The sequence below is a fragment of the Lepidochelys olivacea genome (assembly GCF_965140295.1).
Source record: "Lepidochelys olivacea isolate rLepOli2 genome assembly, chromosome: 5".
Taxonomy (NCBI): domain Eukaryota; kingdom Metazoa; phylum Chordata; order Testudines; family Cheloniidae; genus Lepidochelys; species Lepidochelys olivacea.
This window is the reverse complement of record NC_140415.1, coordinates 125,230,042-125,256,355: the sequence shown is the minus strand read 5'-3', so window position 1 is coordinate 125,256,355 and position 26,314 is coordinate 125,230,042. Positions and strand designations below refer to the sequence as shown.

The following is a 26,314-nucleotide window of genomic DNA, read 5'->3' as shown; positions in this document are numbered from 1 at the left end:
AAAAAATTTCCGAGACTGGCTCTGGGCCTGCAGAGCTCTACTTCAGGAAGAGATCTGTTTATCTCCGGTACTCATCTGCCCCCCAGTCACTGCAGTGTCACGGAGCCTCAGGATCTTTATTGTATTTCTCCTCGCAGCACCCTAGGGGCAGGGCAGGGCCGACATCTACATTGGACAGCTGGGACCTGAGGCATAGAGAGGCCAAGCGACTTGCCCAGGGTGACACTGGAAGTCAGTGGCAGAGCAGGGTCTTGGATCCAGGCCTTCTAAGTCTAGGCTAGTGCCCTGACCACTGGTCCATCCATAAGAACCTAAGAATGGCCATACTGGATCAGACCAAAGGCCCATCTAGCCCAGTGTCCTGTCTGCCAACAGTGGCCAATGCCAGGTGCCCCAGCGGGAATGAACAGAACAGGCAATCATCAAATGATCCATCCCCTGTCACCCATTCCCAGCTTCTGGCAAACAGAGGCTAGGGCCACCATGAGCAATTAAGAAATGAAGGGGTGTGTGATCTGAATTTGGGTCCCAAGCTCTTTGCTGAGGGCCCTGGGTTAGCACGGGATGAGGCTATCTTGTGACTTCCCACCCCCACCTCCCCAAAAACTAAAACTACTGGTTCCAGGGCTCCAGAGAGTCCCATCTGGCCCAGCACAGTGGAAAGAAATCCCCTGTTAGCATGGGCAGCTGGTGATCCGGCCGTTGGGTGGGAGACTAGCTCCTGTCGCCTCCCATCCCCCTCCCGCGCAGGAGCCCAGAGCACCTCCATCACGGCCCCAGCACCAGCCACCCCGAGTCCCTGCAGGAGGCCAGCCCCAACCAGCCTGCGCCAGGGCAGAGCTCAGGGAACTGCAGGAGGGGTTCTGGGGATGGAGCATGGACAGGGCCATGCCAGGCTGTTTGGCACAGCCTCCCCCAGGCTACGCTACCTGCCACCCATGCCTGTTAGCAGGGTGCAGGAGTGGGTTTCGGGTGAAGAGTCTAACTGGGGAGTCCTAGTGGAGCCTTTCCACTAAGCCAGAACAGCGAGCTAAGCTCTGAGCTGCCGAGGCTGAGCAATACAGTGAAGTGTCCTGACTTGACTTCCTTAAGGGTGGGAGTTGAAAATGAATCTGTAAGAGACAGTTTGCTCGTTAAGATGTTGCCGGAGGCAAAGTTGCACAGGGACTAGGTGCTGCCACTGCACTTTAGGAGACCTCGGTACAAATTCTTCCTTGGCTCACCCGTGAAAATGAGGTAGGTGCTCTAGTCTTATTCCCTAGCAAACCTTTGCTCATACGCTGGGAAACTGCCACGCAACTTCACATGCTTGCCAGTGCCTGCTCCAGGGGCCATGGACTGAAACAGCAGGGTATTGCGGGTCAGAACCCAAGTTCCTGGTCTGAGCTGCGTGGGGAAGTTCGCCCAGGATCTGCTCCTGCTAGCACTGTTAGTCAGTTTCGCTGTCCCAAGCCTGACCTAGGCCTGGTGTGCTCTCCTAAAGAAATAATCAATCTGCCTGAGTCAGCTGTTCCAGGAGCCGCTCCTTCTGCGGTAGCAAGAGCTGCAACTGTGTGAAGGGGGCAGAAGTGTGGGAGATAACTAAGGGGGGTGGGGGGGGGACTTACCCCGAGCTGCTGGAAAATCAAGGCTTTTGATTTCAACAATTTCCACCCCACCATCAACTTCAGCCTGGACCAATCCACACAAGAGATCCGCTTCCTGGACACGACAGTGCTAATAAGTGATGGTGACATGAACACCACCCTATACCGGAAACCTACTGACTGCTCTACTTACCTACATGCCTCCAGCTTCCATCCAGGACACATCACACGATCCATTGTCTACAGCCAAGCCCTAAGATACAACCGCATTTGCTCCAACCCCTCAGACAAAGACAGACCCCTACAAGGTCTTTATCAAGCATTCTTAAAACTACATTACCCACCTGGGGAATTGAGGAAACAGATTGACAGAGTGAGACGGGTACCCAGAAGTCACCTAGTCCAGGACAGGCCCAACAAGGAAAATAACAGAACAACACTGGCCATCACATACAGCCCCCAGCTAAAACCTCTCCAGCACATCATCAACGATCTACAACGTATCCTGGAAAATGATCCCTCACTCTCACAGACCTTGGGAGGTAGGACAGGCCTCGTTTACAGACACCCCACAACCTGAAGCAAATACTCACCAGCAACTACACACCACACCACAGAAACACTAACCCAGGAACCTATCCTTGCAGCAAACCCCATTGCCTACTCTGTCCCCATATCTACTCTAGCGACACCATTATAGATCCCAACCACATCAGCCACACCATCAGGGGCTCGTTCACCTGCACATCTACCAATGTGATATGTGCCAGCAATGCCTCTCTGCCAAGTACATTGGCCAAACCGGACAGTCTCTACGTAAAAGAATAAATGGTCACAAATCAGACATCAGGAACGGTAACATACAAAAGCCAGTGGGAGAACACTTCAATCTCCCTGGACATTCAGTAACAGATTTAAAAGTAGCCGTCCTGGAACAAAAAAAAGTCAAAAACAGACCTCAAAGAGAAACTGCAGAGCTACAATTCATTTGCAAACTTCACACCATTAATTTGGGCTTGAATAGGGACTGAGAGTAGCTGGCTCACTACAAAAGCAATTTTCCCTCTCTTCGTATTGACACCTCCTCCCCAATTATTGGGAGTGGACCACATCCACCCTTACTGAATTGGCCCTGTCAACACTGGCTCTCCACTTGTGAGGTAATTCCCTTCTCTTCATGTGCCAGGATATTTATGCCTGTATCTGTAATTTTCACTCTATGCATCTGAAGAAGTGGGTTTTTTTTTTAACCCACGAAAGCTTATGACCCAATCAATCTGTAACTCTTTAAGGTTCCGCCGGACTCCTCGTTGTTTCTGTGAATACAGACTAACACGGCTACCCCTCTGATACAGGGCTTTTGTGAAATCTCTAGGTTGTGAAACTGGCCTTCCACCTGTGGCCGCTGTGATGTGTGACTGGAGCAGAACCACTGCCCGGTGGGGTGGGGCAGAGCAGCTGCTGCTGTGAGGTGAGAACGAGCCTGGTGCTGTTAGGGTGCCCGAGTGGGTTGCCATCCTGACTCTGGGGGAAGGGTGTGAGAGCCCCTGACAGGGCAGTGGGATCATGGTGCCGCTCCCTTCCTCTCCCACAGCCCTTTGGTAAGGTGGCAGGAGGGGCACCGCACACTGGGCCCTCTCGGCCTTGTAAGAGGATCTCTACGTGCTTGGGTTGTGTCAGCAGGGGAGACCCCCATATGTGGGCCCTCAGCTAGAATGACACAGGGGGCTGCTGGTGCTGGTCTTCCAGCTGGCTGGGGCCCCACAGCTCCTCAGCAGGCTGCTCCCTGTTTTCTGGGAGGGCTGGGGTCGGCCCCAGAAAAAGGGAGCGCTCCACCTTCCCTGCAGAGGCCTGTGTGTAGGGCCAGCTATCTGTCTGGGTGTGGAGGGCGGTGGCCCGGGTGGGCGTGTAGGGAGGAGAGCAGGGGGCATTAATTGATTGGTGCTTGGGGCTGATGCTGAGGCACAGAGCTCAGCCGGCAGGACACCAGGGTCCTCGGGCCAGGGAACTGGGAGTGTGGCTGGAAGGCTGGTGTGTTCTGGGCTGGCAGGGAGGCTCGGTCCTTACACAACACCTGTTAGCTTATGTTCCTCCAGCCCCGAAGAGAACCAGGAACCCGTTCACCTTTGTGCAGGCAGCACTAGAGAAGCTCTGCCCCTCAGAGCCCCACTGTTACTTTCCCTTGCCAAAGCCCCCAGTAGATGTAGAACTGCTCAAGACTGGGATGATCTCGACCGTGCTATAAGCTATGCTGTTAGCTCAGTAATTCTCAATGCCACTCCTTGAACCCAGGGCATGCGGGCTGTGACAGCCTGGCTTGTGGTGCTGGGATGGCTTCTGCCAGCCAGCTGCCTTGCTGCTGGCACCTCAGGATGGCTGCTTACTGGAGCGCTCGTTACTGGTGGTGTACACACCCTTGGTTTTTGTCCTGACCTTTGTCTCTGCTTTGTAATGTTCAGTTTCTCACTCCAGGAATCCTCCAAGAGGAGCGTCCAGCAAGGAGAGGAGGGAGTGAAATCAGCCGCTGTGCTATGTTACACTGACCCAGTGGTGCTGGCTCTGGCCCTGTTTCGCTCGCTAGCCTCGCACAGGAAAAGCGTTCTGCACACCACAGCCATAATCCCTGCTGGCTCATTCCCCGGTCATTTAACCGTCACTGACGCTGGAAGCCTGGGGCAGAGCCTGCACTGAGGGACAGCTGTAAGCTCGCCAGGGATATTTTAAAGAATGTCTAATAATACAGAGGTGTGTCTCCATGGCTTAAAGACTTTATGCCATGCTGCTTTGTGTGGGGCCAACCCGTCTATTTAACTTCATAAGCCAGCTCAGGCATGAAGAAAATTGAGAGAGAGAGAAATGACAGCATTTCAGTCCAAATGGCAATAGTGCCGTGTGTGTGCAGTTAGAAACACTTGTTACGGAGTTCAGAAGTTCGAGCAAACGGGGATCCAGGTGAAGTAAATTAAATGCTGAAATTTTCCCAGGGAATGTGCAAAAACAGGTTGAAGCAAAAATGGGGTGTGCTTGGCTTCATATGTTGTAGCTGGAGAAAAGTCCAAACGCTATTTAAAAACCATTAGACGCATTTTGTGTTCACTAACTTGCACTGTGCTCTGTCTAAGAAGGAAGCACAGGAGTGACTGCACTTCCCTTGTTTAATGTAATAGGCATCACAGAGAGGAGCATGTTGAAATAAGAAATGTAATCGCTCTTACGTTGGAAATTTAGGCCTTCAGGTGCACTTGATCAAGCTATTTGAGAGTAAAAAGTATTGCAAAGAAAGCAAGTTTGTGTGTGTGTTTTCACATCATGCGCCTTGTGTAGCCAGACTTCTAGAAAGGATGACTCTTTGATGGCTTTTGGTCTTTAAGAATATTGCTACATATTATCCCATGTCTACAGTGTAATTGGTGCTGTAGTTGCTAAATTCTAGGGTTATTTCCTATTACCGATGACATTGAAGTCTTACTGAAATAACTTCCACACACACAGCATTATATAATGTTTTTATTTATGATGCTTCAGTGTAGATCAGTGTAGCTTCTGAACTCTTTTCTCCTGTCTTGCAGCTAACAAGAAGCATTGACGTTACCAGTGGGCTTGACGGAAAGTTCAGGACAGAGTTAAGGCATTGTCATTTGGGATTGTACCTACAATCCTTTGAAGTGCAGTTCTCATCTACTGTTTTTTCAGTGTATCCCTGGATCTTCTTGCTTCATGCATTTAGAGCCACATCATCTGACTTCAGTGACAAAAATAAAATGTCAATTGCTTTTTACACTCTTTTAGCTCTGTTGGCTCTGCATGTTTGAGAGGGAGCGAGTGGGATTTTTTGACTCGTGTGTGCAGCATCAGCAGATTTACTCACTAAGTTCCAGTTGTGGAAATTCCCTGAAGGAAGTGGGACTGTACATGTGTTGTTGTGGGTCTGACTTGGGCTGCAGACCCTCTAATACTGGGGTTTCGTGATCAAACAGAAAAGAGCCCGGCTTGATTTTTGCAGCATCCAGGCTGAGTTTGCAGGGCTGACAGTAGTGTATGGAGAGGGATTTTATTTAGGCTATGTCTACACTACGCACCTTTTAGCGACACAGTTGTGCCACTACGACGTGCCGCTAAAAGGTGCGCAGTGTAGCTGCTCTTCGTTGGCGGGAGAGAGCTCTCCTGTTGACCAAACCCCCCCCCCCACACACACACACAAGCGGCGACAGCTTTGTCAGTGGGAGAACTCTCCCACCGACAAAGCGCTGTTCACACCGGTGTTTTTCCTTGGTTATTGATTGCCTGCGTTGTTTGGTGTAGTTAGTTCAGATGGGAATGGAGGTGTAAAGGATGTTGACACTTAATTGTTGGGATGCTGGGAACAGTACTTGGCTTGTATATCTCCTTTCTTTGTTAGCATCCAGGTTCCTTTTTCCGTTTTCTCATTTCAGAATATTTTAAATGATTATCCCCGTAATAGCTGTAACTTGGCTATACTACACAATGCACTAAAATGCACATTGACTAGCACATTGTCACACGCAATACGGACTTGTGCTAGAAATGGTTGTTGGTGAACATTGCCAAAGCAGCTGGGAGTCTGACATCAACAAGAGGTTAATTGCAAATTAAAATAAAAGCCTCCTGCTCACTAAAGCATCCCATTCTGTAAGGTTACTAAAATTTAGTCAGCTGCTTGCCTAAACAAAAGGGCATCACACCTGATAAAGGACAATGGTCCTGAGTGGTCTCCGCTTCCTCTGGAATTAACAGGAGTGGAGGGTGCCTGGCATCTCAGAGGATCAAACCCATAGTTGCCAGACTTGTTGAAGTTTTAATAACACTTTATTAACCTATTTCTTTTGCAACAAGTTCATTTTAAATTGCAACCAAAAGATTTGCACATCTTAAAGGGAATGAATAGATGAGCTAACTTTCACTTTGTTTCACTCTCTACTTTTCTTGGGCTTTCTGGCTTCAGTTTTGTTTTTTCTTCTCTAGACAAACAAACGCTGCAGTTCCACATTCTGTCAGTTTTTGGCAATTATATGTGTGTATTTGTTCAGCTTCTGAAATATGGGACCTTGGCTATCAACCTGATGCCAGTTACGTGTGTAATTGACCAGGGTAGCATAAAGCTGACAGCTGGAGCTGCAGAACCTGGTATCAAGAGACACATTTTGGTGGTAGAATAGGAAGAAGAAGAATACACTCCAAAGCATTGGGGCCAAATCACGGTTTCCATAAATTTCATAAAATAAACTCCAGTGATCCAGACCATGGAAACTTACATATGATGTGGCCTCTACAGACAGTAGGGTGGTGGCAGGCATCGTATTGTAAAGCAGGGAATATAAGGATATATAATATAAAATAGAGTTGGGTGAGTCTGCTATTCTGGATGGAAAATTAATATAACCTGTTGGGTTCACTTAAATCTTGGGAGTCTACAAACATGAATCCAGCTCTTCCTTTAGAATTAAAGCTTATCCAGCAGACAGTCTCTGAAATTCTTAAGTTTAGAGTAAAGTTATTGTTATAAGTTTCCCATCAAGATTTCCTATCCCAAACCCCTACTATCATTTAAATCTCTGTACTTGATGATTATAAAAATAATCAGTGCAAATGTCAAAGGGATGTAGTCTCCTTGGAGACAGAGCCCCATCTGGATCAATTTCTAGCTGTGGCATTAAGGGTGGCTTGGCTGGATATTCAGTTTGTCCATCACTGGTGATCTGATTGGCCACTAAAGCTTTTGGCGACCATGTGACCCCCCCAGTCATGTAGTGGCATTCCTTCTTAGACACATTTCATAGGTGGTTGGTCTTCCACGCTAATAATACCATTGCTCATGGAAGTGGCTGCTGAGTTTGGCTGTGAATATCCTCCCTGTTGGTCTTGTCCTGCCACTTATTATGGAGCAGCTGATGATCGAAAATCTGATATTCTTCAACCTTCTTCAGTGCTCCCACTTCACTGCCCTACAGTGAAACTGCTACGACTGTGGCTCTGTCAATCAGCAGCTGCGTAGCAAGCTTCAGAGGCTGCTGAAGAACCCCAAGAAGAATTTTTCATGGGGAGTTTAATTTCCACATTCCCTCAAGGTGCTTCTATCTCACATGGCCTAGCAAATGGAAACTATCTCCTGCCCCTTACAAACAACAGTGTTTTCAACTCTGCCAGCAGCACTGCTCTGGCAGATCCCATGTAGCCCCTATGAAGCGGGGGCTCATCGCTTGGGCTCAGTTTGGAGCCTCCATTTGGATCTGCCAATGTAGAGTGCTTGCAACATTTGGCCCATGTATGATTCTTTAACCAAATAACCTGCATCTGCAATCAGAGGGCCCAGTCACAGTCCCACTGCCCTTAATGGGAGTCTTTTCATTGGATTGAATGGGGGTTGTATTGGCCCATTGCTTTGGTTTTTGAGATCTAGAATCCACTTTTTGTCTCCTGTCTCGCAGTTGGGGGAAGTACTGGTTTGAAAAACACTACCTGGGGCAATGTGGTGGTTGGCCTAAATGAGGGTTTTGAGTTTAGCACCTAAATTAAAAACTTGACGCCCCCTTTATAAGCTGGAAAAATGGTGCTTGTATTCTGGAGACCTTTCTGATGCATTTTTACATAGGCAGCTGGGCTAATGGCATTACATTGACAGGCTGTTTTAAAGGAAACAGCTGCCTGTAGGTTTGTTTGGGAAGCGAGACAGGAAGACCCCTTGGGTGCTGAGGAGGGAAATTTGGTACTTGTTGAAATTTTACATCATTGTAAAAAGTAGGCAATAAATGTTGGTGCATAGATGGGCATTTTACAAACACTTATTTCCGCTGTGACTTGTGACCGCTTCCTTGTAAGCGTACACATCTGGAAAAATGAGGAATTCACATTACGTTGTGGAAAATCAGAGTTTAACACACACTTTTTCAAAGCTAGCTTAAGTTCATGTATTTCTCCTTTTTAAAAGAAGAATCTCTCCTCTGCCTTCGCTGAGCCCTACCTGCCGCTTTACTGTTACGGAGCGGAATTGTATAAGGGTGCCACTGACGTGCCTTATGCATCTTCAGTGACGTCAGAGGGTTTGACACCTTCGCTTGCCTCTCTGCCATCTCGTAAGCGCCGCTCCAGGCAGAGTTGTTCCTGTCTCTATCTTCACTATAGCACATTAGTTACTCTGCTCTAGATATGCTGAAAATTTCCCCCCTTGTAGTCAGTCTTAACTTTTAATAAAAAGAACAGGAGGACTTGTGGCACCTTGGAGACTAACAAATTTATTTGAGTGTAAGCTTTCATGGGCTACAGCTCACTTCATCGGATGCATGCAGTGGAAAATACAGTAGGATGATTTTATATACACAGAACATGAAACAATGGGTGTTACCATACACACTGTAACCAGAGTGATCAGGTAAGATGAGCTATTACCAGCAGGAGAGGGGAAAAAAACCTTTTGTAGTGATAATCAAGGTGGGCCATTTCCAGCAGTTGACAAGAATGTGTGAGGAACAGTAGGGGGGAAGAATAAACATGGGGAAATGGTTTTACTTTGTGTAATGACCCATCCACTCCCAGTCTTTATTCAAGCCTAATTTAATGATGTCCAGTTTGCAAATTAATTCCAGTTCAGTAGTCTCTCATTGGAGTCTGTTTCTGAAGTTTTTTTGTTGAAGAATTGCGACTTTTAGGTCTGTAATCGAGTGACCAAAGAGATTGAAGTGTTCTCTGACTGGTTTTTGAATGTTATAATTCTTGACGTCTGATTTGTGTCCATTTATTCTTTTACGTAGAGACTGTCCAGTTTGACCAATGTACATGGCAGAGGGGCATTGCTGGCACATGATGGCATATATCACATTGGTAGATGCGCAGGTGAACGAGCCTCTGATAGTGTGGCTGATGTGATTAGGCCCTATGATGGTGTCCCCTGAATAGATATGTGGGCACAGTTGGCAACGGGCTTTGTTGCAATGATAAGTTCCTGGGTTAGTGTTTTTGTTGTGTGGTTGCTGGTGAGTATTTTCTTCAGGTTGGGGGGCTGTCTGTAAGCAAGGACTGGCCTGTCTCCCAAGATCTGTGAGAATGATGGGTCGTCCTTCAGGATAGGTTGTAGATCCTTGATGATGCGTTGGAGAGGTTTTAGTTGAGGGCTGAAGGTGATGGCTAGTGGCATTCTGTTACTTTCTTTGTTGGGCCTGTCCTGTAGTAGGTGACTTCTGGGTACTCTTCTGGCTCTGTCAAACTGTTTCTTTCACTTCAGCAGGTGGGTATTGTAGTTGTAAGAACACTTGATAGAGATCTTGTAGGTGTTTGTCTCTGTCTGAGGGGTTGGTTGTATTGTAGGGTTTGGCTGTAGACCATGGATCATGTGGTGTGGTCTGGATGAAAGCTGGAGGCATGTAGGTAGGACTAGCGGTCAGTAGGTTTCTGGTATAGAGTGGTGTTTATGTGACCATTGCTTATTAGTACTGTAGTGTCCAGGAAGTGGATCTCTTTTGTTGACTGGTCCCGGCTGAGGTTGGTGGTGGGATGGAAATTGTTGAAATCATGGTGAAATTCCTCAAGGCTTCTTTTCCATGGGTCCAGATGATGTCATCAATGTAGTGCAAGTAGAGTAGGGACATTAGGGGACAAGAGCTGAGGAAGCGTTTTTAAGTCAGCCACAAAAATGTTGGCATAGTGTGGGGCCATGCGGGTACCCATAGCAGTGCCGCTGATTTGAAGGTATACATTGTCCCTAAATGTGAAGTAGTTATGAGTGAGGACAAAGTCGCAAAGTTCAGCCACCAGGGTTGCTGTGACATTATCGAGGATACTGTTCCTGATGGCTTGTAGTCCATCTTTGTGTGGAATGTTGGTGTAGAGGGCTTCTACATCCATAGTGGCCAGGATGGTGTTTTCAGGAAGATCACCTCTGGATTGTGGTTGCCTCAGGAAGTCAATGGTGTTTCGAAGATAGCTGGGAGCGTAGGGCCTGAGGAGCGAGTCTACATAGCCAGACAATCCTGCTGTCAGGGTGCTAATGCCTGAGATGATGGGGCGCCCAGGATTTCCAGGTTTATGGATCTTGGGTAGCAGATAGAATACCCCTGCTCGGGGTTCTAGGGGTGTGTCTGTGTGGATTTGTTCTTGTGCTTTTTCAGGGAGTTTCTTGAGCAGATGGTGTAGTTTCTTTTGGTAACTCTCAGTGGGATCAGAGGGTAATGGCTTGTAGAAAGTGGTGTTGGAGAGCTGCCTAGCAGCCTCTTGTTCGTATTCCGACCTATTTATGACGACGACAGCACCTCCTTTGTCAGCCTTTTTGATTATGATGTCAGAGTTGTTTCTGAGGCTGTGGATGGCATTGTGTTCTGCACGGCTGAGGTTATGGAGCAAGTGATGCTGCTTTTCCACAATTTCACAGTGCTTCCGCCGACGTGCACAGGCTATGTAGAAGTCCAGTCTGTTTCAACCTTCAGGAGGAGTCCACCCAGAATCCTTTTTTTGTAGTGTTGGTAGGAAGGTCTCTGTGGGTTAGTATGCTGTTCAGAGGTGTGTTGGAAATATTCCTTGAGTCAGAGAGGTCGAAAACAGGATTCTAGATCACCACAGAACTGTATCATGTTCGTGGGGGTGGAGGGGCAGAAGGAGAGGCCCTGAGATAGGACAGATTCTTCTGCTGGGCTAAGAGTATAGCTGGATAGATTAACAATATTGCTGGGTGGGTTAAGGGAACCACTGTTGTGACCCCTTGTGGCATGTAGTAGTTTAGATAGTGTCCTTTTTCTTTTGTAGAGAAGCAAAGTGTGTTGTAAATGGTTTGTCTAGTTTTTGTAAAGTCCAGCCACGAGGAAGTTTGTGTGGAAGGCTGTTTTTTTTATGAGAGTATCCAGTTTTGAGAGCTCATTCTTAATCTTTCCCTGTTTGCTGTAGAGGATGTTGATCAGGTGGTTCCACAGTTTCTTTGAGAGCGTGTGGCACAAGCTGTCAGCATAGTCTGTGTGGTGTGTAGATTGTAATGGGTTTTTTACCTTCAGTCCCTTTGGTACGATGTCCATCTGTTTGCGTTTGGAAAGGAAGATGATGTCTGTCTGTGTCTGTACGAGTTTTTTCATGAAGTTGATGATTTCCACTCCATACGGCTAAATTCAGTGCCTTGCATAATGACAGGTTTCAGAGTAACAGCCGTGTTAGTCTGTATTCACAAAAAGAACAGGAGGACTTGTGGCACCTTGGAGACTAACAAATTTATTTGAGCCTATGTAGTATGCATGTTACCTATGTAGTAACAGAAATTATGATTTTTTTGTAGAAATACTTTGAACATATGAATATCACTTAAAATTACTGTAAAGAGAACATTAAATCATAGTAGCGAACTACTATTGAGTCAAAACTGGTTGATGAATTTATAGGTGGTTTCACTTTTTTAAATCTCATATTCAGTGGGTTTTTTCCATGTGCTATTCTGCTACAGCCAAGACTAATTGATTTTGTTTATAGACTCCTGAAAAGGGAGCTTTATTGCAAGTGAATAAATGCATTTAGATAGGTTACATGGGAAGAGTATTTAGTGGAAAAAATACTCTATGTGAATGATTAAAAGCAAATACCTTTTTTTGGCATAGTTTACCAGAAGGGTGGATTATGTGAAGCGTAGTCTGTAATAAACCTTTGTAATCCACCTGATATCCAGTAATTAATGATGATAGGATTATTCCAGATCTAATCTGATAAGATATCTGAAACACTGGTCTAAATTACTTACATGCTAAAACTAGTCCACTTGCTGTAATCTAGAATGGAAAGCTCCCCCAGGTTTTGTAAGGAAAGAATCTGAGTGTTCATTCATGTGACTAATGTGACTTGTCCTCCGCTTGCTAACGTCAAAAGATCAGTTACAGTGGGTATGTTAGCCTGCTTGTAACTTGGGGGCAGAACCAGACCTAGCAGCAGGGGAATGCCCCGCACCCTATAGCGGACTCTCTCAGCCCCCCTGTAAGGAGGCAAAGCAAGCCTTGTTCCTATTTCATAGATGAGGGCAACTTGTGGAGACAGAGAAATTCCAAGGTAACGTGGTGGACAGTAAAGCTGGAATCAGAATTTGGTGGTTCCTCTCTTGAGAACGCTTGGAGAGGAAGTTCCCCTTGGGCTGCAGTGAAGGGACAGACCTGGGGTGATTGTTTGCTTCAGTTGTTTTTCTGTTTTCCATTTCTCATTGGCCTCAAGGCCCTGGTCCAATAAAACACTTGCAGGCATACCTAACTTTGAGCACATGGGTTGTTCCATTGAAGTAAGAAGCTAGTGCTTTGCTGGGAACACCTCACACCCTTCCTTAAAATGGGCTGCTCTTGGGGTGACTCGCCAAAATCAAAAATGGTTCTGCCCAGATTGCTGTGTACCAATATGCCATCGACAAGGAACACCAGTTCTAAGGCAGAGTCATGCTGAGTTGGCACTGTCCTTCCCTGTGTGCACAGATTCATTTAAATACAAGGCAACAGAAATTGTGTTTGGAGACCCTAGGAAGGCAAAGCTTTCAGAGATGGGAGCAAGTACCTTCTTCTCTATTCTTCTTGCTAAGCAGTTAGATTTTTCTGTCTTCTGAAAGGTTGGGATCTCATCTGGCTGTTTGCTTTTGCTTCTGAGAAGGATGAAGAGGTATTTTCAGTGGGTCTCCTAGAGAGAGTCCTCTTGAGAAGATACATGGGGATTCAGAGACTCTTGAGATGGGAAAACAGGGTTTTCCCCAGGCCACCTCTTCAAGCAGCTTGGATTTCCAGTGGCAATTCCTTTTGGAGTTACTGGTGCATGGAACAGTAGTAACTTCTCTGCTTCTTCCTCTGCCGCCTTCACCAGGGATGGCGAAGGGAGGAGAGTTGTCGGCAGCACAGCTTCTCTGGGAAGTTGTCTGCAGGACAGGCTGTGATCTGTAGGACTCTGCACTAAGTGCCACATGGATCTTGGTGGTTCTCTTAGCCTCTGTGAAGGCAACAAAACACTTCATTGCTTTTTTTCATTTCCATAATATGGCTACAAACATCTCTTTAAAACTAATAATTAGATTCTGCAGAATGCAGCAAAATCCACAGCCACACCCTCTTTCGCTGCCCTGTTTGTACTTCTGTGACTGGGGCAGAAGCTGGCATTGCATGTGACATGCCTTTTTTATGCAGGGCACTGTGATAAACTTCAGTTCGAGGAAACTGCATCGTAGGAAACTCCTCCAGGTTTCTGACCTTGATGGTCTTTGGATTCAGAAAAAGGAAAAGCTCAGCTGTGCATTAGAGCTGCTGTAAACAATTCCTGTTATTGTTAGGATGCTACTTGCTGCACCTCTTGTAAATTTCCTCATTGCAAAGCAATTAGATACACTTGAAGGGCTGAATGTTTTGTGCTCTTTCCTTAATAAAATATACTGGATGAAACGTTAGCGAGCCAAATGGATAGTTTTGGATTTTGTGGCTTTCAGAAAAAATGGATAATTTTAGAATAAGACCCACTTGCTAAGAACTCCTAGAATAATTTTCCATTTTGGTCGTCCTACAGATTGTATAACGTGTTGTTTTTTTTTTTTATAAGTGGTCATAATGGGCCTTTGAGAAAAATCCTTCCCCACTTACCAGTAAGAGAGCTCCACGTTAATGGAGCACTGACTATTAGACCCATAATTTTAGACTTGCATTCAAATTGTTATGCATTGTATCCTCTTGTTTTTCTGTCAACTTGAACCTCACTAAAGCACTGATCCTGCACCATAGAAGTGACTGGGAATTTTGCCACTGATTTCAGCGGTTGCAGGATTAGGCCCGATAAATAATAATGCAAAGATGTAGAGTTGCTGTTGCTCATGGACTGCTGCCTTATTAAGCATTGTAACCTCAGTTTATGAAAAAGGTCTGGTATACTTTCCCCAGCACTGGGCCAAATTCCACTCCATTAGTACTATATTTGGCTTGCCTTTAACAGCAAACTAGACTAGTAAATACGTTAATTTAAGAAAATATAAGATGAAGGTTTTGAATTGGAAAAACTAGGTCAGCACGAGTCAACGGCCCAGTAATTATTTTGCACGTCTCATCAAAGTCTCCCGTTGCAGTGAGAAAGAGGTAGAAGTTCCCGCACTGGCTATACTGGGCGAGAGGGATGCGGAATTGCTTCCTTACTAGGGTGACCGGATAGAAAGTGTGGAAAAATCGGGACAGAGGGTGGGGGGTAATAGGTACCTACATAAAAGAAAGTCTCAAATATTGGGACTGTCCCTATAAAATCGGGACATCTGGTCACCCTATTCCTTACTGATATTGACTATATTGAATCTTTCAGATTCTTTCATGATTAGCACTAAGACCCAGGAGCTTCTTGTTAAAACTACCTCTGGCAGATGACAAGATTAATAGTTAAAAGAGAAGGTGAATCATTTATATATAAACTAAATTTAAATGAATTCTGCAGAATTAAATCAGCCTTTAAACTTTCATTGTCTAGTACTCCAACTTCTGTGATGGTTTGCAAATTCAGCTTCTTTCCATTAAGCAGTAAATGTGAGGCCAGACTTATTCATATAGATTGGGTGGGATGTTTGCTTTGCTAATCAAAAGACTGTAAATAGTTGAAGGCATCTTGCTTTGAATGTTGGGCCATGTTTGTTTGCATTTTAGTAGCCATTATTATTTTCTCCTCCTCTTTCTTTTCAAATTAACCATTTTTATTGTTCCCTTTACAACTGAAAGTATAAAGAGAATTGGCCCCATCCCTAGTTTACAAAAGTTACAACTGGAGTATTAGTAAACAAGAATTTGAAGACGGGGGAAGGCTAGTATACAGTCAGAGAGCCTGTTCCCTTTAAGTTAAATGTACTTTCTAGGCGGCGTCTGGATTAAAGCCTGTATTAGCCACACAGCAATCAGTCATCAGTTTTTTCACTAATCGACTTCAAGCAAGGTCTTTTGTATTTGTCAGTCATTTGAATAAACATCACCTGATGAAACAAGTGTGCCATGGCTTCTGATAGCAAAAAAAAATTTATCAATAAAACAAACCGCTGTAAAGAAAAGGTAGTGTAAAAAGAAATACAATTCTGTACAAAATGGATTCAGTATATTCTCGGAAGAAAACAAGGCTTGTCTTATTATGTTGCAGTTTCCCCCTGCGTTTGCAAACTTTTAATCATAGCTCTTAAAAACGATTTCTGCACGCTCTCGTGATGCTGGTCTGGTTTGCTTGGGGCATAATGCTTGAAAAATCCATTCTCAAGGCTAGATAGTGACCTAGCTTGGAACAGTTCCTAAAAATTAATTTTGACGAGATCCCCATCGGCACTGGCTAGCATAACCATGTTTACAGAAACCATTTAAAAACTAGCTTTAAAATCTATTTCTGAACAAAGGCAGGGCTCATGTGGACAGGACCAAAGAAGTTGCATGGAAAGTGGGTATAAACAACCGCTGGTTGGAAAGCAGAATATCTGGTGGTAATATTGGTAGCTGCTGTGGGGATAAGCCACCCGACTGACAATTTCAAACTCCCTTCCCCTTCTCTCAGACCTCTGGTTAGTTCCCTCTCTGCCAGAGAAGAGGAATCCACAAGCATAAAACTTTCAAAGAACCCACAGGATTGGGTTCGTCCTGCTGAGTTTGCTGTAATCTCTGTTGCATGCATGCATACATTCTAAAATTTCTAGCTCTTCTGGCAATGAAGATGGCAGTGATAGTCCAATGTACTTCTGTCCTGTTGAGTTTGCAGCCAGACAAACTGAGAGCAGAGAGGTGTCAATGCTCCTTATGCATCATGCTTAAATATATGACCATCTAAACGCCCATGTAGTTTCTTGCTTCACTGCCGAGTACCGTGCAGGGTACCATAGCTACTGCAGTTGTCCACTGCAGCTGGACTTACCTTGGACATCTTGACTTTCAATGAGAAACTGTGTTAGGAACATGCTCTCTTTTGCAGTGGCTGAAGAAGCAGTTGAAACACAGCTGGAAACAACTGGGTTTAATTTTGGTTTTGACTCTGAGGGCCTTGCCAAACAAACAAACAAACAAAAAAAGCCCACAAAAGCTTGTGCTGCCAACTCAGTGTTTTCAAATGAAAGCAAAACAAAATTTGGCATTTTTTAACTTCTATGTAAGTATAATGAGTGTATTGTTTTTCGGTGTAAATGCTGTTAATTGGAGGCAGATTGGCTGAATTTCACACATGATAGAAATTGATTTGCTGCATCTGATGAAGTGGAAAGCTTATACTCAAATAAATTTGTTAGTCTCTAAGGTGCCACAAGTACTCCTTTTCTTTTTGCTACTCTGAAACCTCTCTCAAACTATATTATCCAAAATATAAACACTTACTACAAGTTTCATATTTTTCTAAAATGTATAGTACAGTAAATTGCTTTAAAATTAGAAATCTATATTCGACTCTTCTAAATTGCTCAGTGGCCTACATATTTTTTTCAGATATTTTTAGATGTTTACTTATATTCCTCACAAAAAATGCCTGTAAAACCATTTAAAGTGGGTTCTCAGTAAAGTTGGGGATATTAGTGTAATCAACAAAATTCAGTTATTTGGAAGGGGGGAAAGGATACATTTTACCAGTTTGTGGAAACTGAGGCCCTGCTGTCTTACTGAGAGCACCAGAATAAAGCAAGCATCTGTTAGAAGTTAAACACATACGTGTGTGTGTAGACACATACGTGTCTGTGGGGAGGGGGGAGAGGAGGAGAGGGAGGCATTGGGTAGCGAGCTCTGTAACATGCAGATGATCTCCTGCTAGCGTTTTAAAGAGAAAAGGTATTTTGTGGAACTTCAGAAAATGTCTCAGGTCCAGTCTGGCTCTCGGAACTCTTGGAGGCACTCAGAATGAGAGTCTTGCTTCTCTTGACTAGGCGACGCACCTGGAAAACATGATAGTAGCTATCCTCCCCCACCCAAACAAAGTGATTGGGTATGTTATTCCATAAGTAGATAACGTGACAGGGCATGTGTGGAGTTTTTGCCATATAGCACAGGAGAGCATTCACGCCTACAAGGCTTTTATATGAAATAGGCACTGCTTGAAATGCAGAAAGACTCCAATTAATGTGCATGAAATGCTGATCACCCCACTGAAATTAAATCCTTGGAAAGAAAATGCAGCAACAAGAAACAGTGGAAATACCCGTGTTAGCCACACTTTCTTAGAGTGAGGATGACTTGCCCTTAGTGTGCAGGGGGACATACGTTTACATCTCTTTGTTTTCGTAGCATTGCGGAAATCTCTGGTCTCAAGCTGCTTTCTTTGTGCTCAGAACTATTCTGTAACCGTGTAAAATGTCTGTCTCAGGTACTTCTCTGACCCACTCACTCTAGTGTGTGAGTGCTTCACAATCTTTAATGCATTTACTTTCATAAGGCCCCAGGGAGGGAGGGAGGGAAGAGCTGTTGTGGCCATTGTATAGATTAAAGGGAACTGAGCCCAGAGAGATACAGTCACAAAGGGTGTTTGTAGCAGAGCAGGAATTGAACCAGGGTCTCTTAGAGCCTAGGCTAGTGCTCCAGCTACTGGCCCATCATTCCTTTCCTCCCCAAAAATTCTGTAAGCTGCCTCGGAGTTCTTCAAAAAATAGAAAAACTGGGTGGGAAGAGTACGTCCTATTAAGACACATTCTAGAACCCTCTAGGCCAGCTCCCTTGGGGTTCCATGGAAGCTGTGATGTCACCAGCATTGTACCAGGTTATGAGGAGCCTCTGGCACATGCCGGTAAAGTTACTTACCTCTGTGAGTTGCTCTTAAGCTGATGCTGTCTGAAACTGAGATGGTGACAATCAATTGACCGACCCATAGGGCAACTGATGTTCTTGGTAGGTTGAGTGGTCGGAGTTCTGCTGGGAGAGCTAATTAAACTTCATGATCCCTTTGTGGTGTTGGCGTCTTTGACGATCCTTTTGCAGCCTTTTATGCATTGAGACCTGACTATGTTTCTTTTGAGTGTGCTCCCTCCTGATTGATTTTCTGGCTAGCATCACTAGATGCACGGAGAGCAGAAAATGGTTTTCTTCAGTGAGCATGCTGAACACAGCACTGTCTATGGTACCGTTATTCTCCCTTGCTGAATCCCTTCTTGATGGTTACACATAGCAAATGGTTGGACGCACGCAGAACAGAGCACTAAGCAGTGCTAGTTTATTTAGACCAGGGGCTTTCAACTTTTTGTAGTGTGGAGTCAACCGTCCCTCTGTTAACAGAGGGATTGTCTCATGAGCCACCTCTATTCTCTCATTCCCCAGTCATGTGGACAGCATTCTCCCATTGCTAATAAGGAAGGTGTTAGTGTGAATTTAGCTGTCTTTTTACTGTAATATAATAGTTTGAAACATGGAACCAGCCAGTTCTCTGCAGGCCCATAAGCAAGCGATTCATTAATCACCAGTGGTTCTCGACCCACAGATTGTGAACTGCTGCCCTAGGCCAGTCCCTAGCTAACCTCTTACTGAGGAACTGAAGATGGAAAAGAATATATTCCTGGAAGATGAATGCTGAAGCCTTATTACAAAGCGTGAGGATAAATACGATTAAGGGTGGATTTTGTTGTGTGTTAGTGATGACTCTCTCCTACCTTCTCCCCACAGTCCTTGTGGGCTGTTGCTTCTCATTGTTCCCTGGGTGACTTACACTGTAAGCTGAAAGTATCTCCTGTGAGAGGAACCAGACTGACCCCAGAAGGCAGAAGCCTGGTCGGTCTCTTTTTTTTTTTTTTTTTTTTTTTTTTTTAAGGCTTCCAGTTCAGGGGTCTGTTGACCCCGCTGCTATGTCTGGCGGTTCAGATGGCAGTGGTTAGTCAGGGGATTGTGATTGCTGCGGTGGCAAGGGTTGTGTCCAGCTCCCTATCCCTTTGCGGTTTCTAGGTTGGACTAGTGCCGTGCGCGTGGTCAGAGCTGCATGAAGATTGGAGGGAAACTGCAGCTAGTCCTGAGTGCTGCTGTTTGCTTTCTTAGTGGTTTATGCGTGCAGTATCTGACACCTGTGTCCTGCAGTCTGCACTGGCTTCCAGTTCACTTCAGATAACAATGGCTAGCTGTTGGATTCAGCCTATAAATGGAGGGGGTGGCCTTGTTGCTGAGCCTGCCTTCTCTTAGAGATCTGCTTGGATGCTAGGGCTGATGGGCCCCTAGATTTTTGTGTGTCAAGAGACAACTGGCAGGGCAGGATGCTGACTCTCCGGGATCTGGTTGGCCATGCTACAGAGCTTACCCTCTTGGGCTGTCCCTCAAACAACCCACCCCCTGAGAAGGGTCTGGAGGCGTGTGATGGGCAGGGAGGGAAAGTTACTTGCACTGCCTGCGGCAAGAAGCATTTTTTAGATCATAAGAACAGCCACATTGGGTCAGACCAAAGGTCTATCTAGCGCAGTATCCTGTCTTTTGACAGGTTTCAGAGTAACAGCCGTGTTAGTCTGTATTCGCAAAAAGAAAAGGAGTACTTGTGGCACCTTAGAGACTAACCAATTTATTTGAGCATGAGCTTTCGTGAGCTACATCGGATGCATCCGATGAAGTGAGCTGTAGCTCACGAAAGCTCATGCTCAAATAAATTGGTTAGTCTCTAAGGTGCCACAAGTACTCCTTTTCTTTTTGTCTTTTGACAGTGGCCATTGTGTGCACAGTGGCTAGCACGGTGGGGGGCCGGCAACTGGCTGGGGCTGCTGGATGCTATCCCAATGCAAACCGCTCCTGTTGTTGAAGTTATTTCCATTACAGTGGCACTGGGGGGTCGGGGGGGATGGGTCTGATAGGTGTGCTATGTAAATTACTTAAATGCATTTATGCAAAAATAATTAAGCATTTGGAAGCGTTAGAGAATTCTTCTCCTTTTGGCCTTAATCTGGAAAAAGGTTCCAAATAAAAGCAACGTAGCGCTTTAACAAACTGCTTTAAAAAAAATCTCCAAACTTCTTAGAAACTGTGAGGATTTGCAACTGTCAGCAAGTATAAAAGAAACCATATGTCAGCATAGGCCAGCTGCTTTATCTAGGCTGAGAATTTGTAAATTCTAATTTAAACTGAAATAGTAATGCAGGCAGCTGGGGGCTCTCTGACAGCACGGAGCTAGAGATCTAATTTTAATAAGAAAATACAGATAGTGTTTTAAAAAGAGCTGGTCCCTGTGTCTGTCCAAGTGAACACTGCATTATCTTGTTACTTCTGCAGCCCTCTGTGTTTATGCATTTTATACGCCATGTTTTATTTCACATATTGATTTCTAGATTATGATGAATAGCCCAGCACTTCCACCATCCAGACGACATAATCGTTTTTCCGCTTGAGGGGGAAACGTCCACGGATCTCTTACAGGGTTTTCCCCTGCTTGCAGAATGCTGGAGACAGAACTGTTAACAAATCATGAGCTTGATCCTGCGGACAAATCCACATACCATGTGCCTGTGTGAATCTCTACAAGGATACACATGGGAATAAGGCTCTGTACATTCAGATCTGTTTGCTGCATCTTTGATTAGGTCTCGTCCTATAAAGCAGGTTCATCATTTCAGTCCCTGTGGTGGTGTCTGGTACCTGGAGCTCTTGAATATGTTACCGTCGTGCTTTTAAACCAAATCAACATTTGACATTCTCCTGCTGGACAGCATTATATGTCTAATTTTTCCCTTAATGCTTTTCGGCAAATAGAGAAGAAGAAATAGCAAATAAAGCACATTGTCCTTGTGAGGCTATTTTTCTGTTTCATGTCATTTTAGTTCAGTTATTTTAAAGAAAGGCAGCTATTACAGTGTCAGTATCTGGAATAGGGGGACAGCAGGGAGCCCAAGATACTATCCATCAGCTCTTGACAAAGTGGTGTCAGGGAAAGTAAATGGATGGTGTTTCAGCTGTAGGGCTTTTACAGATAAATATGCCCTTGTTACTGGGAGGAATTACTGCTGCATGATGCACATTGTTGTCTTTGTGTTGAGCGCACACAGCCGCTGACACTGCTCTGACAGCCCTGCTGATTACAGCTCATGCATACATTACTAAAGATGTCGCATTTTTCATTGAGTTAACTGTATCTGCAATAACAAGCCGTTCATTTCATTGTTAGGTGAAACAAAAGATTGCTCTTTCTCCCTCCTGATTTGCCTTGTCATCTTAGTGGTTTTCAGTTTACCCAGACCCTCAAATATCTTTAATTTATAGGTGGAAAGCGGGCACCGTAGGTTTATCCTTAAAACAGCCAAGAGAAGTAATTTAGAATTGCAATAATTAACTTTGTGCCTGGAGGGATGACACCTAGACAAATTGGAGGATTGGGCCAAAAGAAATCTGATGAGGTTCAATAAGGATAAGTGCAGGGTCCTGCACTTGGGACGGAAGAACCCAATGCACAGCTACAGACTAGGGACCGAATGGCTAGGCAGCAGTTCTGCGGAAAAGGACCTAGGGGTGACAGTGGACGAGAAGCTGGATATGAGTCAGCAGTGTGCCCTTGTTGCCAAGAAGGCCAATGGCATTTTGGGCTGTATAAGTAGGGGCATAGGGAGCAGATCGAGGGACGTGATCGTTCCCCTCTATTCGACATTGGTGAGGCCTCATCTGGAGTACTGTATCCAGTTTTGGGCCCCACACTTCAAGAAGGATGTGGATAAATTGGAGAGAGTCCAGCGAAGGGCAACAAAAATGATTAGGGGACTGGAACACATGAGTTATGAGGAGAGGCTGAGGGAGCTGGGATTGTTTAGCCTGCAGAAGAGAAGAATGAGGGGGGATTTGATAGCTGCTTTCAACTACCTGAAAGGGGGTTCCAAAGAGGATGGCTCTAGACTGTTCTCAATGGTAGCAGATGACAGAACGAGGAGTAATAGTCTCAAGTTGCAGTGGGGGAGGTTTAGATTGGATATTAGGAAAAACTTTTTCACTAGGAGGGTGGTGAAACACTGGAATGCGTTACCTAGGGAGGTGGTAGAATCTCTTTCCTTAGAGGTTTTTAAGGTCAGGCTTGACAAAGCCCTGGCTGGGATGATTTAACTGGGAATTGGTCCTGCTTTGAGCAGGGGGTTGGACTAGATGACCTTCTGGGGTCCCTTCCAACCCTGATATTCTATGACTCAGGCCATGATTCTTGACCATGGGAGTGCTATGCATTAATGCATTGTGAATCCCCCCTGCGTGTGCGCACAGACACACACAAAACAAACCCATACGATTGCTAGGCTGTAGGGCTTTCGGTAGGATTTGTCAGAGGATGCTTTGGGGTTCCTCAAGCTCGTTGAATCCTGCCCTCATATGCTCAAAGACTACCTGGAAATAACGATGGCGACCCAGTTGCCATTGGCCACTTCTCACATGGGGGGACGGGAGTGCGGGTGCTTGTGCTGGATTCATGCACAGGTCCTAATCTGGCAAAGTGCTTAAGAAGATGAGGTGCCCCGTTGGCCATAATGGGGCTCCTTACGTTAAATGGGGAAGTTCACGCAGCCATTCGCAGTGGCGCTCTTGCGTAGAGTACTGTCTGTAACCATCTCCTCCTCAGTCCCTGCGAACTAAAATTGGTCTTTTTGCCATGTCCCACACTCCCTCCCTTCAGCCTCCTCACCCTCACCCTCTGGGCCTGCGTGTGGCTCAGTCCCTGCCCATCAGTCCCCTCGCTGTGGTGACTGCTGTCTCTGACTCCGCCCGTGCCTGGGTGGCTTCACCCAGGTGGCGTCTGAAGCCTGGAACTTTAAATCCAGCTCACCTGGTGCCAGAAGTATTCATTTCCACTCATCGCTGGCTTCAGCCTCACTTCAATCTCTACTGCTTTTCTACGCCCTGTCTGCTCCGCCCCGCCCTCTTCCCAGTGCCCAAGCTACTGGGGAATGCAAGTGTGTCTGCAGTACAATGCAGCTTGCCTTCTCTTTAGTTCTTCTTCCGTGGTCTTTCCTTCTTCCCTATGCCTGCCTTGTCCGCTCCCTCCCTTTTCAGCATCAGGCTGATGTAGATGGGAAGCTCTTTGGGGCAGCGTGGGCCTTTTCCCTTGTCTCTGTAAAGCGCTGTGCAAAGTTACAGCACTGTAGATTTTTTTAATTCATCCATGGGCTCCTGCCCTCGCCCTGTGGCCACCAGCTGCCCGCCGCTGACTGGCTGCTGTGGCCTCCAGCCCCCATTTAACAGGTGGCTATGTTGGAGGCAGCCAGCAAGGGGTGGGAATGGGTGGAAAGGCAGCAGGACCTAGGTAACACAGTACCCAATTACACCTGCGGCCATCCATCAAGGAAGAAAGAGGTGATGCTTGCATTTGCTTAATTTCAGTTTACTTTCTTGCCATCTAATTTCGCATGCATTTATGACAGGAAATTGAGTGGCCTTCTACAGTATTTATAAAGAATAAAAATTATGGGTCAGGTGGAGAAACTCCGCCTCAAGGAAGGGGCTTGGCCTCACGGTCTTTTTTTTTTTTTTTTTTTAAACGGCAAATTAGAAACAAAGCCTGGACCATGCTTAGGTTTTATTCAATGTGATGAGAAGATGTTTTTCCTAGGAAGTAGCTTGATGGTATTATAAGGTACCTTACCAGTTTTGTGGTTTACAGCTGAGTAAATAAACACAAGAGTTAACAAAGCACGTAAAAATGATCTTAAGTACAGAAAATGTGTGACAAGGAGAGAGGCATTCTGGAGAATCCGAGAAGGTATTGTGATAAATTGGAGCCCCGTGGTAGATTCAATTGTGTTAAGCATTCAGATCTCATTAATTTGCTACTGTCCCATTATTCCTTGTGTGGTGATCTGAGAGTCAGACTCCTCCGAGGAGAGCCGCTTTTGTGAGAGGTCCATGGTTGAATGAAGAGATACAAGCGCTGACCCCTTGATTTGAGGAGAGCACTTAAAGCAAGTGCTTTCTGTTAACCAGATGTTTAAGAGCTTCGTTGAATCGGGGCCTTACTTCCAATGCTAAAAGGGGTTGGCTAAGGCCTCTTGTGAAGCTTATGTGCTCACTTTCACTGGGCAGATGTCACCCTTTCGAGCACTTGTTGCTGATTTAGTTTCACTTAGTTTTAGCTTGTGAGTCCCAGATTAAAAAACAAAACAAAACCAAAAAAGCCCCTTCTCCAATAAAAGTATAATTTTCTTGATTTCAGGTCTTGATAGCAGATGACTACTCGGATCCGTTTGATGCCAAGAGCGAGCTGAACAAAGCGGTGAAAGGAGAAAACACTGGCTATATGGAACCTTACGAAGCCCAGAGGATAATGAGCGGTAAGAACATGGGCACTAGGCAGGTGTCAATGAGATGGATATTTGATATGGGGTGTCTGACACATGACTACTCTGGTCTTCAACCTAGCTGAGCCAAGGTCCTTCAGCTGCGTAACACATTGAAGCAAGTATGAAGATCAAACTGAGTCTTGCGTAGGTATTTGAAACTACATTTAAGACCTTCAGGAATAAAGTGAGTGAAGGAAGGTTGCAACTTGCAGCACTTTCTGCAGGAGAGAACTCAGACAAGGCCAATGCAACTTTGTGTGGGGCGCTCTTGTGGTGGTTTAAAACGGGCTTAGATCAGGTTGGCTTGGATCAGTAGATTTACAGGTAAGTGTCCACACACAAGGTTGTCTTGGTCTAATTATCCCGATATGAAATAGCACAAGTTTCATAACTTGTTTAACTAAAGCGACTTTAGGTTAACGAGTGCAAATTCTGCATATAGGAAAGCCCTGGCCACTGCGAGGGAAGGGAGGCACGCTGCTGCTTGATGCCTCTAGATTACCTAAATTCCTGATTATCTGAATAAAATCCTTGTCTCCTGGGATATTTGGATAATCTGAAGCACGCACAGATAAATGACCACCTGAATTCACAATCTGCTGTCTGTCTGAGACTTTGGTGGGTGGCCTGTATGCCTTGTGGGTGTTGAGATACCACCATGATACCATGGCAACAAGTTTAGTATAAAAGCACAGACAGACGGACAATCCTTGGGCTCTGGCTGGTGAAGCTTTAATTTTGATCTCAGTGGCTTTTTGCTTGGAGACCTATGGCATGTTGCTAAGATGCTGTCTTGTACAGTAAGTTCACCGGTACATTAAACAGATGTCACAAAGGGCCCTATCCAATGCCAGTGAAATCAATGGGGATCTTCTCATTTCCACAGTGGGCATTGGATGCAGTCCAAGCAGGATTATAATACCTGGGGAAATGAAGCAGCAGGAGAAGCCAAAGCCATATGAAGCAGCCATCTTGTTTTCGTATAAATGGCCATACTCCTGTTTTTTTAAATAGCACACTTGAAGAGAGGTGCAGAAAATCACCCGTGATTGCATTGTTTATAAGCAGAATGCTTTCAGTGTCCTGTCAAGGTGTCATGGGCCCTTCTTGTTTTTGTTGTAAATCTATTCAGCCATCTTCTTAGGAGGCTTTCTAGATGAATTGGGTAGAATGCATTCTTGTTTTCACTGCTATTGAATAAATGGTCATTTAGTTTCAGTGTAAATGTCATGGGGGTTTTGTACGTTTTTTTTCCCCCTTTCATGTTTATAGTGCTTTCACTTCTTCACAAATATAAATGTTTGCCCTACATAGAAACTTTGTGTTTTAAATAATCCATGAAAAAGACAAGACTGTTACATCAGTGTTGCAGAGCGCATTAGCTGAGATAACAGGCGATGAGTTTGTGTGGATGTGCTACTAATTCTTGAGAGAGAGAGAGAGAGAGAGAGAGTGAGTGTTTTACAGTAGTCTTGGTCCAAATAGCGTTTGCCATAGTGGATGCACTGGCAGGCCAATTCTGTTCATATATCCCTCTACCCCGATATAACGG

At 45.2% G+C, this 26,314-nt stretch overlaps 1 protein-coding gene across 1 annotated transcript in view; it reads left to right on the top strand.

Moving 5' to 3' along the window:
* SHB (SH2 domain containing adaptor protein B) overlaps positions 1-26,314 on the top strand; it is a 148,724-nt gene that overhangs the window by 14,255 nt on the left and 108,155 nt on the right. Inside the window, exon 2 of the mRNA XM_084629217.1 lies at positions 24,636-24,753. Within this exon, the coding sequence (XP_084485343.1) occupies positions 24,636-24,753 (118 nt within the window). The remainder of the gene's footprint in view (positions 1-24,635; positions 24,754-26,314) is intronic.